Source organism: Eucalyptus grandis, chromosome 9 (assembly GCF_016545825.1).
Source record: "Eucalyptus grandis isolate ANBG69807.140 chromosome 9, ASM1654582v1, whole genome shotgun sequence".
Classification (NCBI taxonomy): Eukaryota; Viridiplantae; Streptophyta; class Magnoliopsida; order Myrtales; family Myrtaceae; genus Eucalyptus; species Eucalyptus grandis.
This window is the reverse complement of record NC_052620.1, coordinates 31436192-31455999: the sequence shown is the minus strand read 5'-3', so window position 1 is coordinate 31455999 and position 19808 is coordinate 31436192. Positions and strand designations below refer to the sequence as shown.

General features: G+C 41.4%; 3 protein-coding genes across 3 annotated transcripts; 2 read left to right on the top strand and 1 right to left on the bottom strand.

Moving 5' to 3' along the window:
- Positions 1-2286: 2286 nt before the first annotated feature.
- Positions 2287-5807, top strand: LOC104419277 (peptidyl-prolyl cis-trans isomerase CYP38, chloroplastic). The gene is made up of 7 exons (XM_010030901.3): positions 2287-2697; positions 3034-3327; positions 3465-3664; positions 4135-4370; positions 4718-4860; positions 5176-5247; positions 5361-5807. Exons 1-7 carry the CDS (start codon positions 2491-2493, stop codon positions 5586-5588), a joined length of 1380 nt encoding a protein of 459 aa, XP_010029203.2. The 5' UTR covers positions 2287-2490; the 3' UTR covers positions 5589-5807.
- Positions 5808-6282: 475 nt separating this feature from the next.
- LOC104419276 (serine/threonine-protein kinase STY13) lies at positions 6283-11221 on the bottom strand. The gene is made up of 6 exons (XM_010030900.3): positions 10504-11221; positions 9236-9357; positions 8171-8367; positions 7868-8042; positions 7140-7274; positions 6283-6816 (listed from the first exon to the last, which is right to left on the bottom strand). The coding sequence occupies exons 1-6, from the start codon at positions 10820-10822 to the stop codon at positions 6610-6612; spliced, it is 1155 nt and encodes a 384-aa protein (XP_010029202.1). The 5' UTR covers positions 10823-11221; the 3' UTR covers positions 6283-6609.
- Positions 10893-19693, top strand: LOC104419275. The gene is made up of 8 exons (XM_010030899.3): positions 10893-10898; positions 11001-11074; positions 11376-11469; positions 12492-12650; positions 13844-13993; positions 16729-17265; positions 18305-18469; positions 19024-19693. Exons 1-8 carry the CDS (start codon positions 10893-10895, stop codon positions 19342-19344), a joined length of 1506 nt encoding a protein of 501 aa, XP_010029201.2. The 3' UTR covers positions 19345-19693.
- Positions 19694-19808: the final 115 nt, after the last annotated feature.

The window sequence follows — 19808 nt, the reverse complement described above, 5'->3', positions numbered from 1 at the left end:
GTAGCTAAAAGTTGAAACTTGGAAGAGGTGATGCGAGTGGGCTTTATACTGGAGCCCAAAAAAAAAAAAAAAACAAGAAAAGTTTTTTTTCTCTTTGTTTTTTGTTTTTTTGTGTTTCGTCAATGGTGGAAAACCCGAAATGCCAAGATGCCCTTTTTTATTTTTTTTTTATGATGCATCTGTTTTACAAAAATTGAAAAGTTGAAAAAAAAAAACTATTTTTTGGAAAATAATCACTTATATTATTTATAAAAGTAAATGAACGTGGAAGTAAGATATGAATTATCATTGATAATGTAAGACATTTTAAGTTGACTAATTTTTCTAAAAGATATAATTAGTCATCTTTTCAAAACATATATTTTAAATTTTAAATTTTTCGTGAAACAAACGCGTTCTTTAATTGTTATTTTTGTGAGGTGACGTCTAATATAATCTTTGGATGCATTAAGATGATGTTTGTTTTTTATGATGGGTTTGTTCCATCTGGTGCTTACTTTAATATTTTATTCCGTTCGAAGTCATACACTTGAAGCTATACTTTATAATCTGATTATCTTTCAATGATTCAAGAGTCATCACATGCGTAATAATGTCGATCTTTTAAAACTTTTGAGATGTGCATTTTCAACATTTGATAAATAATTAAAATGCAAAAATCTTTTAATTTTAAGTACGTTTGGTCGTCATGTAATTTTATGGTGACGACTTATTGATTTTCTTTTCTCACTTAATGAATTTCATCCTTCAAAAAAAAAAAAAAATGGGGTCACTTGGCTATCGATATGTTGCAACACAAACTCATATTATCTGGCTAATGCTATTCATGTTTAAGAAGACAAATCAATTAAAATTACGCATTCGATATATCAAGTTCGATTGTGCGCGGGTGGAGTCTGTCCCTACTCGATCTCTTTGCCATGCTTCCATGGCTTCGACTTTACAGCCCTCGCTACCTCCCCTCGAATCTGTTTTATCAAATCGAGTTCCTATAATGTCAAGATGTAGACTCAATTTATTAATATGGAACGAATCGGTTAGCACGTCCTGTTTTTGGCATTTGAACTTCAGGGTGTGAATGCAGAATTGGGTGGAAAAAGACGTCATTACACGGAGAGAGAGAGAGAGAGAGAGAGGAGAAGAAAGAAATGGCAAAAGATGCTTATGTGTTAGCAAGATGAAACTCCACTTTGAAAGGGTCTTTATCTTTTTTTTTTTCTTTTTTTAATGATGGTTGCTGTTATTAAAATCCAAATGCCCTAGAAAGCAGAGGTCCACGATGCATCATTCCTCACATGGTGGGGGCTTTAATATGCCGACCAATCAATAATGCGAAGGGGCATGGGCATGGCTTGTTTGGAAAGTGTCATAATGGTTAAAATAGTTAAAAGAATATATATATATAGAGAGAGAGAGAGTCAACCTCTATTGCATTTTAAGCATGAAGCAACATCCCAACACAAAGCAACTCGAGCAGTGTAAGTAGGGGATACAACTACCCAGATACAATGCCTGGAAAAAGATTGAGGTCCTGTTTTGGTGACCATTATTTTCCCTTTGGGTGACATTTGGGTATGATTATGCCTCGGAAGCATTGTTCGGGTTCGACGGTGGATAGAACTGCAAGGATATGCAAACAGTGAATGTAATCCATCGAATTTTGTGGGTTCCACATGAGGGCCATTAGGGTTTTCTTTTTCTATCTGACCGCCACCATTAATTTTCTTGTAAACAGAGGAGTATCTTGGGGTGAGAGAGGGAAGAGGGTGGGGGTTTTACAATGCCTAATGAACACTTCACAAGGGTTGGGGTGTTCACATTTTCAGAGGCAGCACTAAAGAATGTAGAAATGTGATATTGGAATCCTAGATTTTGAGCAAGTAAGTGTAACGTCGCCGAATCTATTAGGTTGATTTAAATTAATGCCATGATAATAAAAATTGTGAGAGGTTTACAATATCTAATAAATATTTATCATAGGGATCAAGAGTGTTCATAATTACAAAGATGGCATCGAGAAAATATAAATATACGATAATTCGGATTTTAGATTTTGAGTGAGCAAGAGCAAGTCAAAATCTATTGAATCGATTTGATTAAATGGGTGATACAAATTGTGCGAATATCATAACAAGGTTTAAGTCAAAAGTCAAGCTTTTCAAACCAAATAACTGGTATTTTCCTTTTAATCTAAAATTAAATTGTCCAAAATTATTCGAGCTATCCTCAAAAATCCCGAACGAGATATCATCTTATCCGTAGCGAGAGGATTTCTCCCTCTCTCTGTCTGTCTGTCTCTCTCTCTCTCTCTCGCGGCATCTGGGCGTTGGAATATCTTCTTCTTCCTCTCAGACCGTCCCAGAAGCCTTATCTTCATTGGCTTCTCTCATCTCCTGTACCAATTTCGTGTCTCTCTTGTTTTCTTCCGACACACCCGTTTCCCATGTCTTTGTAACACCTCGAAAGCTCTTATCTTCTGCGCTCTCTCCCATGGCAGCAATCATATCCTGCCACCACTACCACTCCTGCTGCTCCTCCCTCATCGCCTCGAAGTGGGTTGGCGCCAGAATACCCACAAGCTGTTTCGGCCGTTCGAGTACGCAGGGCAACAATGCGGCGTCGGTCAGGCAGTTCGTCACCCGGTGTTCTTCAAGCCCGAGCGGTCGCGGCCAATGGCAGCCTCACCAGAACGGAGAGGTGGGTTCGGTGAAAGATTGTTTTTTTCGGGAGTTTTGAATTTCAAATTGTAGTCTTTGTTAGGACGCGCATTCGAGAGTTACCGCCGAGTAAGTGTGGCATTTTGACCTCCAATCTGTTTGCTGGCACCGGTTGGGTTGTGGTGCAATGTTGGTACTTAGATTGGATCGTGTTCATGTAAATTGGGAAAAGCACCGGTCGGAAATGAATAATTTGCTGGCTGTATTCTAGTTACATCGAAGGGAGGTCTCTTATTCGTTAATTTCTGCAACTTCCTTTGAGAATCCAATGTCTTGTGTTGGTGTCACTGATGAAAAGTTTTGAAATTTTGAGCAGAAAGGGAGATCATTTTCCTTGAGAGAATGTGCGATATCTATTGCTTTGGCGGTTGGATTGGTGACGGGAGTGCCTTCGTTGGATATGTCTACGGGCAATGCTTATGCTGCTAGTCCTGCTCTGCCTGATCTCTCTGTCCTAATATCTGGCCCACCGATTAAAGACCCCGAGGCTTTGCTAAGATATGCTCTTCCGATTAATAATAAAGCCATAAGGGAAGTTCAGAAGCCGCTCGAGGACATCACGGATAGTCTCAAGGTTGCAGGACTCAGAGCTCTTGACTCCGTGGAGAGAGTAAGAAACCGAAGCAGGACTTCATTTTGATTTTACTTGGCAGCTCGAAAAGATTCTTTTGTATGTTTTAGTTTATTAGTTTTAGGGGACCTTGAAACGAAGATAATTGATTTTGTGTTTGGCTATGAAAAATATAGAATGTGAGGCAAGCATCTCGGGTGCTCAAGCAAGGTAAAAATCTGATTGTATCTGGCTTAGCTGAGTCAAAGAAGGATCACGGAGTGGAGTTGCTTGACAAGCTGGAAGCTGGAATGGATGAGCTCCAACAAATTGTGGAGGATAGAAATAGAGATGCTGTAGCGGGCAAACAGAGGGAACTGCTAAACTATGTTGGAGGGTGAGTTAAACGATACAGCATCCTTCATACCATCACATTTTTTTTTTTGGGCAAAATTGAGTATTAGTTGATGAGGTGCTGCAGAAGATTGATCTACTTCAGTGTCTGTTTTAGAAGAAGAAATTCTTAGAGTTTGTGCCGCTTGTGTGCACAGTAAGTTCGGCAGATAAAAATTTCAATCTTGCTAATCTGAAAGTGATGAACCTGCTTATGATTTTTAATGGCGCCGTACTTTGTGCATAGTTGTTGAGTCTCCTTTTCTTCTCCTATTCTATTTTTGAATAGGCACTCTTGGGCATTAGTATATCTAGTATTTACCTATTAAAGCAGAAGAATGTCAATATTGGTATGTTAACTTGAAAGGCGGAAGGATCATGTAAAATTAATCCCCTCAAGAGGTAAATCCTTCTCATAGATACCCTTGTTATTGACTGCAGCTGAGATCTTCCTGGGGCATTGGGTTTCTGCAGTGTTGAAGAGGATATGGTGGATGGCTTCCCTTATGAAGTTCCTGAGGAATACAAGAATATGCCTCTCTTGAAAGGTAGGGCTGCTGTGGATATGAAGGTCAAGGTCAAGGACAATCCCAACCTGGAGGAGTGTGTGTTTCGAATAATCTTAGATGGTTACAATGCACCTGTGACTGCTGGGAATTTCGTGGATTTGGTAGAGAGGCACTTCTACGACGGCATGGAAATCCAGAGAGGTAAACTAGCCTTCCAATCTTCTGCTTGATCTTTCACTGAAAGGGGGAAAGGCCTAGCCTCTTGAAAATACCCTTGAACACTCTAGTTTCTTATTCAGCTTGGATGGATATGGTCACAAGAAAATTTTATTATCCTTATTGTTGCTTAAATCCCAGTTAGCTTCATCCTTCAAATATTGGACAACACCATATCTTCAGGGGAACTGTGCTACCCGAGTCTAGCTTAAGATCTAGTAGCAGCAAATATGTTAGCTAGGATAATTAAAAATCTGTGCCTAGGGGATATCAATTTCACTTGGATTCTGTTCTTATAGTGGCTGATGGAAGACTTTTTTCTTTTCCTCCAGCCGATGGATTTGTTGTTCAGACAGGTGATCCCGAAGGTCCTGCTGAGAGTTTTATTGATCCTAGCACGGAGAAACCCCGGACGATACCTTTGGAGATCATGGTGGATGGGGAGAAAGCGCCAGTATATGGAGCAACTCTTGAAGTGAGTCTCTCTGTGAAAAATTCATAGCTAAAGACAGTAGGGGCTTGGGTGTTTTCTTTCACCGTGTGAATTTTATTGATTAACCGGCAAAAAAAAAATATTGATTCTCTTGAGAATATAGGAATGTAAAACTTGTTGAAGTGAGCAAGAGAATGACCTCGCATGCCTTTTGCATGATGAAACTTTCATCGCAAAACAGTGTAATGTAAACAGTGAGTAGTTGTCCTGCTGCAATTTACTCAGTGAACCATCACTCAATATGAAGTAATCGATGAGATGAAGTATTGTTGTAACTCTATGCTTTTCATTTTACAGGAGCTTGGCCTCTACAAGGCTCAAACAAAGCTTCCATTTAATGCATTTGGGACAATGGCCATGGCCAGAGATGTAAGATTTACTACCTTTTCATGGCCGCACTCTACCTATATGTTATATGGTCATTCATATAAGTTAGATGGATTTCAGAAAATTAATCCTGTGTTTATTTTCTCACTTGACAGGAGTTTGAGGACAATTCCGCATCAAGTCAGATATTTTGGCTGCTAAAGGAAAGTGAACTGACCCCTAGTAACGCGAATATATTAGATGGGCGGTATGCAGTTTTCGGTTATGTGACAGAAAATCAGGATTTCTTAGCAGATCTTAAGGTCGGTGATGTCATAGAGTCGGTGCAAGTCGTCTCGGGCCTGGATAATCTGGCGAATCCCAGCTACAAGATTGCCGGCTAGAGTTTTCCTTTTCTCTCCGTTTCCCAATATCGTTCGTTTGGACACTGCACATGCCAGCTTGTATGACTCCAACGTGTAGTTGTTTAAGGCTAATGTTCTTCGTATGATTCTTGTTATTTATGAGAGATAATGTGTTGTCCACATTGAGAATGTATTATTTTTTGGGATTGCATTGATATCAAATTCAGATCTATTAGTGAAAGTTGGCATGAGTCTCAATCTTAGGGGAATACAGTACGGAGAATGAATTTCTGGATGAAATTGGCAAGCTTTCTTCTTCTCACTGTTTATAGGAAATGACTCATAGAACTCTGTTTGCGGCACAGTTGCGATGAAACTACTCATATTTCCGGCACAGTTGTGATGGAACTACTCATATTTCGACATATGTCCGACACATTTATACTTCTTTTGAAATCTTGTGAGATCGTTGAGATTGACTTGATCTAATAAAATAAGTTGTGACAAGCTCGTTTAGCTTTTCGTTCCCATTCTCTTTTCAGTATTTCTAGTACCTTTCCATGGTCAGGCTTCTTTCACTATACTAAACCTGACTCAAGAGTCTCAGACCTTTGGCCGTGGACATGATGTGATGTCCCACAGCAATTTGTGTCGCATCTGGAACCATGAGCCACAAGCAGAAGTTGGCATATCCAAGGACAAGTGCATATCAGAATATATGAAAACCAGAAGGTTTTGGGTCAACAAATTTTTTCTTTATTGCCCCTAACAATATTTACTGTCAGTTTCCTCCACCAATGGAAAGTGATAGTGAAGAGCAGATCAAGCTTTACAGGATCCATAACAAAGAAAAACATAGGGCTCTTCACCTACTTAAAAACAAAATTAACCAACGCAGAAAAAGAAAGAGAAACATAAGAACTTGATATCTAACCCTCCAATCGAATGCCCTCAGCCCATGCACTCCACCCTCTTTAATTGTATTACATACAGATCAAATTCCAGATGTTCTTTCTCAGATGCTCGACTGTCACTTCACTTGACGTGGCTGCACCAACATTCAAGGACCTCGGTGTTTGCGGAAACAGAAGCAACCCTGCGACTGATCGAGAGGGATCATACCTCCTCCTTTCGAGGTGTCGATAGCCTCCAACATGGCTACCACCTCATCCATTTTGGGTCTCTTGTCAGGATTTCCATCCCAGCAGCGTTTCATGACATTCGCAAGCGAGCTCGGACAACAACGCGGGATCTCCGGCCTCAAGTTCTGTTGATTCATGAAAAAGCTTAGAGTTCTCATCTTTGGATCCAATGCTACATTTGCCCAAATGAGCAGAAGAAAACCAAGTAGATTAAAATTCTCACAAGAGTTGTTGTCTTTAAGAAACTGCAGGCGAAATACTTTAGCGGATCCAGAAATTAGGATTCTGCCCAAATTTTCCAATCTTAAAACCATAGCTATTCGAATCCCTCTTCTGATTCATAATAGCAGTGCCAATGTCTCTGTATCACAAAGTGCGAGCTACGCAAGCACAAAAGGCAGGAATCTGTACCTTTATAATCTATCAAGTAAAATTGCATAGCACTTACCTGACGGACAACAGCTGATGTCACTTCCGAGAAGCTCAGATCAGGGTATGGCATATCACAACAGTATATTTCCCACAAGCAAATACCGAAGCTGTACACATCACACTTTCGGTCATAAGCACTACCATTGAGAACCTGCAGAGTAAGAAGTCATAAATTATGGATTAGACGTGAATGCTTCTGAAGAATTGGTCAAAACAAACAAGATACAAACTGGAGCTAGCTATAGCTAACATTAGTTGACTAATAATTAGAAGCTTAATGCGCATCTGTCAACTATAGTAGTGCCAGGCATCTGTAGCAGTATTTCGTATCCCAAGCTTAGTTCTTTCTATTTCCCTCTTGCCAGAAAAGTAAACGACAAATATTTGCCGCAATCGTGTCCTGGTTGAAAATCTAACCAGAAGGTCCAGGATTAAACTCAACCAGAAAATCTGCGACCAGTGAAACAGAAGAAAAGAAGGAAGAAAACACTGAGGATTCTGATGTGGTTGGCTATGATTCCATTTATACAAGTAAACCACCATCCCAAGAACAGGTCAAATTGAGGTATGGATAGCCTTCAGGTCAGTATAAACTTATGCATGTGCTACCAATCGAAAGTTCCTTTTAAAGCATTCAAACGCAAGTTAACATTCAAAAGAAAAACTTGGGCAGAATAAGTTTCATATCGCTGTGAGAGAGAGAGAGAGAGAGAGAGAGAGAGAGAGAGAGAGAGAGAGAGATACCTCTGGAGCCATGTAACCAAGAGTTCCCGTCTCACCAGTCATGTCATGAGGATTGGAAGCCTCAATCCGAGCAACTCCAAAATCCGCTATTTTAAGAGTGCGTGTCTTGTCCAAGAGCATGTTTTCAGTCTTAACGTCTCTGTGCACAATTTTCTTGGAGTGCAGATAGCTCAACCTATAAAAGCAATTGAATAAAACCAAAAGAATTTAAATAATAAACGAAACTGCACACAGACTGGATTCACTTAAAAAGTTGAACTTCAAAGATCTGATTCAAAAGATAAAAGAGCATAAGATCTCAACCCTCGTGCAAGATCAAGAGCCAGTTGAATGACTACTTTGAAAGCCAGTTTCTTCCTTCGGTTCTTGATGAGGTAAGATTTCAAAGCCCCTCCAGGGCAATACTCCACAACAACACAACAAATGTTACTTGGCATGCCAATATGACCATTCTCACTTTGTATATGCAAATCTGACGTGCCCATGGTCGCCCCTATGAACTGCCAAAGGGAAATGAATGAGAAAAAAACAATGTTGAGTACATGTTTTGTTGGACATCTTTCAAAGCATTATAAAGGTCTGAGCAACTATTTATCAACATACGCTGTCCACCACATAAACTTAAGCAAGCTTTGACGAATCTCATTTTGGAAGAGCAAAATTCTTCAAGAGGTGAAATAATGAAGAGGAGGGATGTCATAACATGATCGCAGTTCATGTGAATTGCATCCTAAATTGTACTCAAGTATAGTCAATTGACTGAGTCTCAACTCAACTCATGCAGGATGTTCTCACAACATAACCATGACCTCCCAACATACCATAGCAGCTTATACCAAAGTGATCAATGCTCAATGGGAGCTTGGAGGCCCATGTTCCCATCATGTATGCTTCCACTGTCATCAAGACCCAAATTGCAGCAAACGGTATAAGTTTATTATGGGTTCACACAATTATCCTGCGAGAGATATGAATCCAGACCTAACACTAGCTTGTAACAACCCATCTTGAAAGCAAGTGGACTGTACTTCCAAAAAGGGGTATGAACATGTAGAATATCAGGGGCAGGTCATTGCTAACCAGTATCTGGGTTAGACTTCATACTTAAAAAAAAAAAAAAAAAAAAAAAAAAAAATCCGTGGTAGACTCCTACCGGTAATCCATGAAGGATTCAATTATCAAGAAGGGTCAAAACATATTTTATCTTTCACACTTTGTACTGCATTATCATAAGATTTGCGGTTCCTCCCAACCCAGAAATGAAGGAAAAGAACAGATCCAATGCACTGCTTTGTTAGAAAAATAGTGACCGTTGTCGTAGAGGCAGTTATCCAGGGTAACTGATAGAATCAATGACCCAAATACTACCTTAGTCACATTTGGATGCTCCAGCTTGTGCCAAACAGCAACTTCTTGTGTAAATGCCGCTCTAAGGGAAGCTATTTCAGCCTCTGATCTGTGTCCCTCTTCCCCCCAGTCAAGAAGTTTGACTAGGCATAAAGAAAAAGAGTAAAAGGTCACTCATGTACTGTGAAGTCAGCATAATCGCAGAGCAGTTAATTTAATCGGACATGCATCATCTAAATCATAGGTGCAGTGCAGAAAGAAGCTTAGTAGCCAGAGCAAAACAACAAAATTGATATTATGGTTTTCATTTATAGTGGCTTTGGTATTTAATCCCAGATCCTGTTTCAAGTTATAAGCTAGTCCATAGTTTCTGAGTGGCCATTATTTGATAAGCAGAAATCATTACCCGGGCAAAAGAAAATCTAAATTTACAGAACACCCATACTCCTATTAAGTATCCAAGCTGGGAATCAAGTGTAGTTGCTTGCATCAGCTTCACTGATGTAAAAGGAGCGATGGTGTTGTAAGGTTTGATAAGGACAGTCGCAATTTGCATTTGGGAGCAAAACACTGTAACAATTTCAGTTAAGTCACCCAACTTTTTGGACATTTTTATTTATCCACGGAGCACAGCGGCCATTTTTTTTTTTTTTTTTTTTTTTAATCAAAGGAGTGAAGCGAGGAGATCATCAGTGACTATCAGAACACGTTAATGAGGGGGAAAAGAAGGGGGAAAAATAATGCAATCAATGTACCCAACTGCCTAACTCAAGAAAATCTCGTGAGTCACGGATAATAAAGTTGACCAAATTTTGCAACAAAATGCAAGAGAAAAAAGAAAAGATATTTTTCCCAGCGATTTTTCTCATGAACTGCAGAAATTGAAGCTTGGAGCTGCTAGATTAAGCACATGAAAGTCTGGAAACCTGAAGGATGGAGGGAAAAACACGAAAAAGGAAAGGTTTATATCAAGAACTATGAACAAATCTGTGTCACAACACACTCGAAGGTCGCAAAAACCATCTCATCACTCCTAAGAGAATGTTCTTTTGTTGATGTTTCGAAAGCATTGAGCTAAAACTTGCACTCTCAGCACAAATCAGAGAGTCGACGAAAATGAACAACCCCATATCATCTGAGCTAAGGTTGAAATCTTGAATCTCCATAATGGGCAGTAAATGGGTGTTCTTTTTTCAAAGAAAGGAATCATCTTTCCGAAAGAGAAGCTCAAAACCAGCAAAGAGAGCCCCCATATACAAAGAAAGAAAGAAAAGGAATGTTTCGTATACCAGCGACGTCTTGGCCGTCGTAAATGCCGCGATGAACAGTCCCGAAAGTGCCGCGAGCGATGACGCTCTTGATCACGAGCTTGGACGGGTCAATCTCCCACTCCTGCCTGGTGGGGAGGCGGCTCCCGCCGCCGCCGTACGCGGGCCTCCTCGCTAACGCATCGTTCTCCTGTTTCCCGTCGCCGTTGGTGTCGGCGTTCTTGTTCTTCTCCATCGTCCATGCTCTGCTCAGGTGCCTCTGGAGTTGCTCGTCCAGGCTCTTCAGATCTATCTGATCCGCTCTCACGTACCCTCCTCCGCTCTCTCCCTTCTCCTTCATCCTCGCCCTCCGCGACCCTTCTGTCCCTCTCCCTCTCCGGCGACGTCCAAGGGGGCGAGAGCGGACTTTAATGCAGGTGGGTGTGTGGAGAGCGTGTCGCCTGCGTCTCTCCTCGGCCGCGTTGGTGTGCGTGCAAGTGCAAGTGCAAGTGCTTTTCGTACTGCTGATACTGCAACAGGTTGTGGTTGATGATGATGATGATGATGATGAGGTTATGACTATAATTATTAGGATTGAGAATGGGTTTTCCAGGTACTGTCTCTCTGTCTCTCTCTCTCTTACTGATGCTGCTGCTGTTGTTGCTACAACACAGACGCACACACAACACTCACTCTCTCTCTCTTATTATCTCTCTCTCTCTCTTCTCCATCTCCATCGTCCATGTGGGCACATGGATTTTGCCTGAACACGACGTGTGTTTCTGACCCACCTCTATATCTCTCTCTCTCTCTCTCTCGTGCTTCTTGTTAGTTTTTTTGCGAGAGGATCACGGTCAATGTACCTTTTTTCGTATTTTTTCTCGAACTGTTCACTTCTCTGTTTTGTTCCGTAGGAGGAGTCCAATCCCTTTCAAACATGGGGGGAAGCGTCCTTTCCTGCCGTCGATACCGGCAACCGTTGGAAAGCATGGGGAGTTGCGAAAGGCGGTTGGATTTATTACCCCTTTTTCGTAAAGCGAAAATGGAAACGATCCTCGAAAGTTATTACAGAAAGATTCACGTCTCTGCGAAATGCATGATCCGAGCTCTATCGATCGTCCACGAGGATGAATCAATCATTGTAGCTACCGTGTTACAGGCCAAGGTTGTTCCACCTTGAAAGTATGCCTTGTATTGCTCGGCTATTACTGCCGACGATACTGAAGACCAGTACATCGAATTAGTATACTAAATGATATGATTGCTTGCCATATGGATAGTAAAGCAAATAGGTCGCTTGCAATATCTATCCGTTGTTTGAAAGTAAGTCTCATATCAGTCCATAATCACTACCAATAATATCAAAGATCGGTGTACCAAATTAGTATACTAAATAAGGTGACTCGCTGTCCTATGGACAGTTAAGCAAACGAGCTGTGTGCAAAACAAGTTTTGTCCCACTCCTGAAAGCAAGTCTTGTATTGCTCGATGTTATTGAAGATCAGTATTTCAAATTAGTATACTAAATGATGTGGCCGATTGCCCAATGGACAGTTAAGCAAATGGATCGCTTGCAATATCTAATAACATGCTCTCGCATTAGTTAATATATCAATTTCGTAATTCAAATTTAGTAGATATAGCATATCTCTCAAATCTGTTGGAGAAGATTTAGTGGCCTCCATGCGATGTCCGGTGACGAGGTAGGATCCTTACAATGAACTCTGTATTGCCGCCTAGCGTAAACATAAGTCCATCCATTTGTAATTTGGATTCATTGAATGTCAATGTGCAGACTATTCAAAAGACTAAATAATGGGAACATACTATGCTGGGCAACTTTTCTAGTGATTCTCCGTACTAGTTACTTCTCTTCTGGAAAACAAAGTTACTAGTAGTTGAAATTTACCGAGATAAGGAACTTACTAGACTAGGTTAAAAAAAGAAGGGAGAAAAAGACTTTTAGATTGAAAAAGTACATACTTTGCCAACATAAGAAAATAATTTTCATCATGGTTACTGATGTTTAGAATGTGAAGCTATCAGAAGTGGGTGAAGTCTGCACGACTGCAGTAAATTTCACTGGAAATGGATCCGACACATGTAATTCCGAGAGATGGTCTCGTGCCGACGTCGATCCCAGGCTCCATGTGATCATTCATATCAAGCTAGACAATGCTGCTGTTTTGGTGGGTCTATGCTGGCCTCAAACTCTCTCTCTCTCTCTGATCACGAAATCTCGAAAGAGCTATGTTGGGTTTGGATCTTGTCCAGTTATGTCTACGACAGCAAATGAGGCGGATGAGCACGGCATGTGAACTGCATCATCTTCGGCAGTTTGCGCGCAACTTTGTATGAAAACTCCCCCATTTGGACTGGACTCGTTTCTTTTTCGAGACTTTCTAAGGTACAAATAATAGAATATCAAAATATATAATCATGTCTTCATTAAATGGCTTAAATATTTAGAACGGTTAACAATGATCCTACCAAAATTTCACATAGAGCAGGAGGCTTTGAGTTCAAAATCTCACATGGTATTACATATATTATTTTGAGATTTCTTGCAACTTAGTATGAAAAATCGCCGTTAGATAGGAAACTCATTTTTTTTTGTCTCATAATACAACACGGTAATTGAATCAAAATATTATAAGTTTGGAAACCCTAAATTTAGCAGGTGAGGAAACTTATCTTTTGTCTTGTGATGCGACGTGATGACCAAATTTGAAGCATTTGTAGAACCATAATGTCATAACCTCGAAAACCCTAAATTTAGCAAGTGAGTTCAAGTGGGGAAGGGCCAGCCTCCTGGACACAAGCTTTTGTTTATGTGATGGCCGATGATTTTCCAACCCATTTTCAAATGCGGGAGCCCGACCGAATCATGCTTGCAACAACTCACGGCCGGGCCATCATCAGAAGCTTCTTGGTGCTCATTATCCAATTTAAAAAAAGAAAAATTGGAATTGGACATGGTATTCTACTAATATCAGCTCTACATGATATGTTTTCCAGGTGATATTGCTCTTGAAATACGTTCGTAGTCCAAACTGAAACACGAGCCAACCTTAGAGAACTAGTCTAATTTGCAAAAATCGACGTGTCTGTTTATGTGTGATCACATGTTGCTTCCATAAAGAATCAAAACGAGACAATAGGAAATCCAGGTTTTGATAAATTTACTTTAATATGAAGCCAAAGTTGTGCAAAGCAATTTCATGGCATCCAAATCAGCCGCACAACCATCCATCCGATACTCTGCATAGGTTTTTTGCGTATCGTGGGGGATCGCCTAGGGGGATCGCCTAACACCTAAAAAAGGGACCCATCCATCTTCTGAAGAATTGACATGATTTTTACATCTTTTCTATGGGGGCAGGGCAAAGAGTCTCAAATGCTTGCCAATGCTAATTTGGGGAAGTTCCACGTTTCGATTGCACCAGTAGTTGCACAAGTACGGATACGAAAGGAAGGTGCAAGAGCTCCAGCAAAAAAGAAAAGAGAAAGAGATGGCATCATTTGGGGGCAGGTTGGATCTGGAAAACCAAAGAAAAATAGAGGATAAATCACCTTTTAATTCGGGTAATGAATATGTGTAACCTTTATTCCCTCTATCTTTTTTTTTTTTTTTTGGAAAGTTATTCCCTCTATCTTAATCGGTAGTGGTTGATTTAATCTCATGATCCGCACTAAACTTGAGGGCAAAAGAGAAAGGAGCCAAAGACAAGGACCCAAAATGGAGCAAATTGGATGGTGTCAAGAGCACCCTTTTGCTTATAATTTAAGAATTGGGAATTGAATACCGCAATTTCCAAGAGGAAGCTCTAGGTGATAAAGCGGCACTGAAGGGTTTGTTTGGGAACAGAAGCAACCAGAACAGATGCTCAGACAAGTGGTGTACTTTCCCGAGAAGATGGGCGCTTTCTTGATCGATAAGCAATCCACACCAACACAGATGATCAGACTAGGGTTTGCTTTTCAACCCGGGTCGAATGCCTGCGCCATGCATGTGAACGAAGGCCTGCACTTTTTGACTTGAAACGAGGCATCAAAAGAAGAGGCTAGCCTCTCTTGGAGACTGTCCGCACGAAAAAGGGGAGTTCACGGGACATTGAATCTCCCTATAAGCCTAGCCTTCTCGTGTGTGGTCGTCTATTGCCATGGCATTACATGGAAATAGACCCCACGAGCTATCCATGTGAACTGATCCGATCGAGCTGGGAGGACTGAATTGATGTGTGAGGCTGAGGCTGGAGAAAAGAAGAAGGTATTGCGCAAACAAGCTCACGTGTTTGGTTATCTCGAATATATTTCTTTTTGAGTACAAGTAAAGATAGATCATTTCGGCTTGGAATTATTGCAACTTTGCTTGCGTGAAGCCAGAACTGCTTGTAATTGTCGGTCAGCTAGAAAGCGACCATCTTAGTTGTGACCCTTATATTGTACACTGCCAGCCGTCACATTATATGAGCAGGTAATATCTTCGATTTACGATTCTTAAAAATAATAGTTCCTCTTAATGATAATCATGATATGAAATCGCCATGTTACACCAACAAAAATTTGAATCCATACTTCATTAGCAATTGATTGACTAGAGAACTTACAGTTATCAAGAAGAAGTGGAGCAGAATCATAAGTCACTGAGCAGACTCCGACGGGTTGCTGCTACGTATGGCCTAACTAGTGGTCCTAGCTCCTCCCGTGAACAAAACACGTACGTATGAATGTTGGAAGGGGACTGGTGTCCGCTTAGGTCCAATTGAACTGGGCCAGAAATTTAAAGCAAAACGGGGATCTCCAAACCCGTCCAAACGAATGTATAGGCCCACTTGGTTTGGGCAGGCCCATGGACCGGTCTGACATCAAATTTAACCGTAAAAACAAATAGACTGTGGGCTAATAGCCTTCGAGTAGTTCCTATATCATATGGATCCATTTGGTAGGGAGGGTAATCGGCGGTAGCGATCCTCCGGGATCTTACTTCTTGCTTTTTCTGGACGACTTGCAGGAATTTTACAAGCCCGTACCCTACTTCTTGCGATAAATTTGTGTCATGAGTTGGGCAGCTGTATGGTCCACGTAATCCTAAGCTTGCCCAAATGCATTATGAAAAAGGATCAATATAGGCATGTGCTCTTTTTTTCTTTAGGGAAAATTACGCAAATAATCATTAACAGTACTAAACATTTTTATGTACTCTAGTGACTAGACCAAACATCTATTAAGGGATCACCCACCTAGGTGGCGCTGCTGGTTTTGGGCCCTCTCCCCCTCGTGAAGGGGAGGGTTCGAATCCCCAGTGCGTCGCAGGGTGACTTAATCGTTGACGTGAGTATAATGGCCAACTTGCGTTAGCCACCGGTTCTTCCCCGCCACCGGTGGTTTTCGGGATTTCTGGGTCACAAAAAAAAAAAAACATCTATTAAGGGCGCGTTTGGTAACGATCTGTTTAGAAAGTAGATTCTAATCATAAATGATTATTTTTATTTTGTTCAGGAAACAAATTATAAACATTTTAAACCGTTTGATAACGTTTCAAAATTTCGATTCTAGAATAGAATTACGTTTGGTATCGTGCTCATTGATTATATTCCAAATCAATTTATTTTAATTTTTAAATAATTTTTATACTTTTTTCCTTTTTTCTTTTTTTCCTTTTTTCCTTTCTTCCTTTTTTTTTTTTTCTCCTATTCTTCTTCTTCTTCTTCAAGTCGGTTCTTCAGACCGTGGCCACGAGGGCCGGCGACCTCAGGAGCGTTGCGGCCCTCATTGGCCGAGCCTTGGCGCGGCTAAGCGAGGCTTGGCCTTGCCTGGTGGCTGGGCTTGCCTTCGGCGAGTTTGTCGGGCGGTTTCTTGGCGACCAACGAATGGTAGCGGCGGACGGCGGTGGACAACGACGAGACGGCGGCGGTGGCGGACAATGGCGAATGGCAATAGAGGAGGGGAGAGAAGGGTTTCATTTTTTATTATTTTTTTTTGTTCCCTGGAACAATAATCAATTTTTTTCTTGATTCTACTCTAAATCTGTTTCTGGGAATAAATTTTTTATCAAGCTTGATTTGTTCCTAAACTGATCCCAGAAATAAAAAAATCATAATTAGGCACTATTTAGATAGTTACCAGAGAGTGCCTAATAGGTCAATGATCAGATTGAATAAATTAAAAGTTCAGAAATGACATTACAAGATAGACCAAAGTTAAATTACCATTTATGCCACTTTTCCTTTTCTTATTCATCGTCACAAGGCCTAGCCCGCCTAGTACATCCGGGCCTGGGGATACAAGTCGGGCCCGGTCCGACCCGCCTTGTCGATCACCCCTATCTGCATTATTAATCACGTCGACACGAGTATAAACGAGAGGCCAGTGTCGCCCAGCTCCAACGAGATTTTAACTTCCACTGTGCTCGGCAATGGTGGTCGGGACCTCCACCCTCACTCCCTCTCCCTCTCCCTACACGTTCCTCCGCAAACCCGCCTCGCCTTCTTCCCTCCTCTTCCTCCGCCGAGTCCGCGCGCGCCCGAGACGGCCGACCGGCGCCGGAGCGGCCGGCCCTCATGGGCCTCCTTCTCGCCGCCGATCAAGTCCTACATGGAGGAACAGACCTCCCTCGCCGGCTTCGCCAACAAGGTCATTGGCTCCCTGCCCGTCGTCGGGCTCGTGGCGAGGATCTTCAGTGACGAGGGCGGGGTCGGCGGGGACATCATAGACTTCGCCGAGTTCAGGAGGCGGGTCGGGAAGAAGTCCACCGTCAACGACTCCCGTGCTTTCTACGAGTTCCAAGATCGTCGCGGCCGGGTAAAAGCTGAACTCTCTGTTTTTCTCTTGGGATTCGGTGGATTGTTCTTTGGCTCGAAGTCACCGTTTAAATTGATGATTCGGTTGTGTATGTAATGTGTGGATTGAGATGTTATGCGCTGAGTGCACTGTTTCGAAATCAAAGCCGTTTCGGAATCGTTCACTGGTACTGGAATGTCATGCTGGTTTTGTAGATGCCTTGTTGAGATATCATCTGGTTATGACATGTCCGTGCAGCTGATTATATGAATGGTTCAGTTGTTGGACTGAGGTCTTGCATGATTAATTGTTAGATGAATGTGTGATTTATTATATAATGTTGTAACACTCTCCTAACATGTAGATTAGACTTTGTCCTAGGCATGAGAATATATAATTGAGGAGGCAAATGGGGGTTTGGAAAGATTTGAACTTTGGATTTCTTACTCCGATACTATGAAAGATTTTGTGGGAACTATTGTCAACTACTCTAAAAACTTAAGCTATTAGATGGAGATGTGATTTAATATTTAAATATACTATAACTCTCCCTCATGGTTAGTTTTGTTTTTTGGTCTAGTACTAAGTGTGGAAATATTTCATTGGGGAGACAAATAGGGGTTTGGAAATATTTGAGCTTAAAACCTCTGCTATGATAGTTGGTACATGTGATATTTTGTGGGACTATTGTTAGTTCTTCTAAAAATTTAAGTTATTAGCTGGAGGTGTGGTTTAATGTTTAAATATTCTATCGGTAGCTTAATGCTCATACATGGGTAAACGCTATTGTGTGAAAGTTGGTAAGGTGATGGAAATCTGAAACGTTAAAGTTGTGAACTCGAGGCGGGTGATGGAGGGTGTGAAAAGTCTCACCTGTGAACAAGGTAGAGTGCGAGGGGAATGTGACTATTGAGTAACTGATCACATTACTTCCCCATGCTGACACCATCTTAACATCGTGCCCGTATTTGGATTTGTGGTGTTCTTTTTGCTCGTGTCATTCTTTTTCATGATAGTTGGGTATGATGGTGTTGAGCCTAAGCTGGGACTTGTTGGGTAGGCAGGGGATCCCTTGTATGTTCTGCTTTGCTGTTGGTTAGCAGCTGTTGGAGCTGGTCTTCTCAAATCTGAGGATATATTGGGAGGTGTGGCCAGGCTGCGGCTTTCGAACGATATCGAATTTGAAGAACAAAACTTCATTGCCTTGATGAACGAGGCGAGAGAGGTGGGTTTTCTCAATTTTAGATCATTTCTTTATCAGACTGTTGTCAGCTGTTGGATTATGATTCTGGATCCTAAATATGCATTGATAAAAAAACATCACATCTTGTTCAATTTGGTGAGAAATAAAATTTGCTTCTTTTGACTGTTAGAACAGATTGGAGATACGGTGAAGGATTCATTCTTGGCATGATTACTGCCATTGTTGTGGTCCCAGTAAATCTTACCATGTACTTGAAACTATGCTAACCATTCAGTATAGCGATTGTTCCATTGGATCACATTCTAGTTCTCTTCTTTGTTAAACTTTCTGGAGCCGAAACAGCATTGAGTTGAGCTGAAATTGTTCGAGTCTTTCCATGCTTTCACTGGAAATTTTCGTGAAGGATTTCTATTTGTCTGACCACTCAACTTATGTGATCATTCTACATGAGCTTTGGTGCTCCATCCTATTGTTTGTTTTTTCTGTTGACATATTCAATACGAGGCTTGGCCATCTCTGGGCTTCTTTTGTTTTGATTATGCAAGTCATTGCTTATAAGTTTATTCATTCTGCAGAGAAGAGCAAAGTTAAATGCATCAGCCCCAAGCATCCCCATGGAGGTTCGCGTGGAGAAGGCACTGGAGGCGATTTATGTCTGTTGCTTCGGTAAGGATCCTATTGAGGAGGAAGATGAGCAACTCCTGCAAACCATGCTCGGCGTCGTTTTCCAGTCGGTCAAGCAGTCTCAGATACAGACGATGATTAGAGACTTGATTAAAAAGGTAGCCGAAGGAGGCAGTGAAGTTACATTCGTGGAGGCGAAGCCCTTACCTAAAGAGGCCGCAGAGCTCCAAATGAAGGACCTCCAGTTTCTCAGACAAAACAGCGAGACTTGAGAATTTGAGGTGCTGGTGAGGAAAGATGGAGAGGTTTGTGATTCGGAGTATGATATGTTGTAATTAGCACGCGCTGTCACAGGAAGAAACCGGCGATGCCTGTCTGTTCGATGTTCACTCATCGATCGAGGCAAAACTAGAGCGTGCAAATGCACTGGAGAGAGAAATCTTGATTAGAGTTTGTTCTGCACTGCCTTTTCCTCTCCTTGTTACTCTTGAGTGCTTGTAATTCGATCGAAGTTAAAAGGAGAATTAAGGGCGAGGCACCTTTAATGTGATTGAATAACATTCCCGTACCTTAGCTGTTGTGACACTTTTAGTCAACCCTGCTCGTCCTTGTTGCGCCTTTACATGTATGCTTTCACATTGATCGATCTTAGATTGGCAAATGACAATGGTTGAGCCTTGAGCATGATCGAAATCGTCACGCCTTTTTATCTCCAAGAGCAATGCAACGTCGCTCT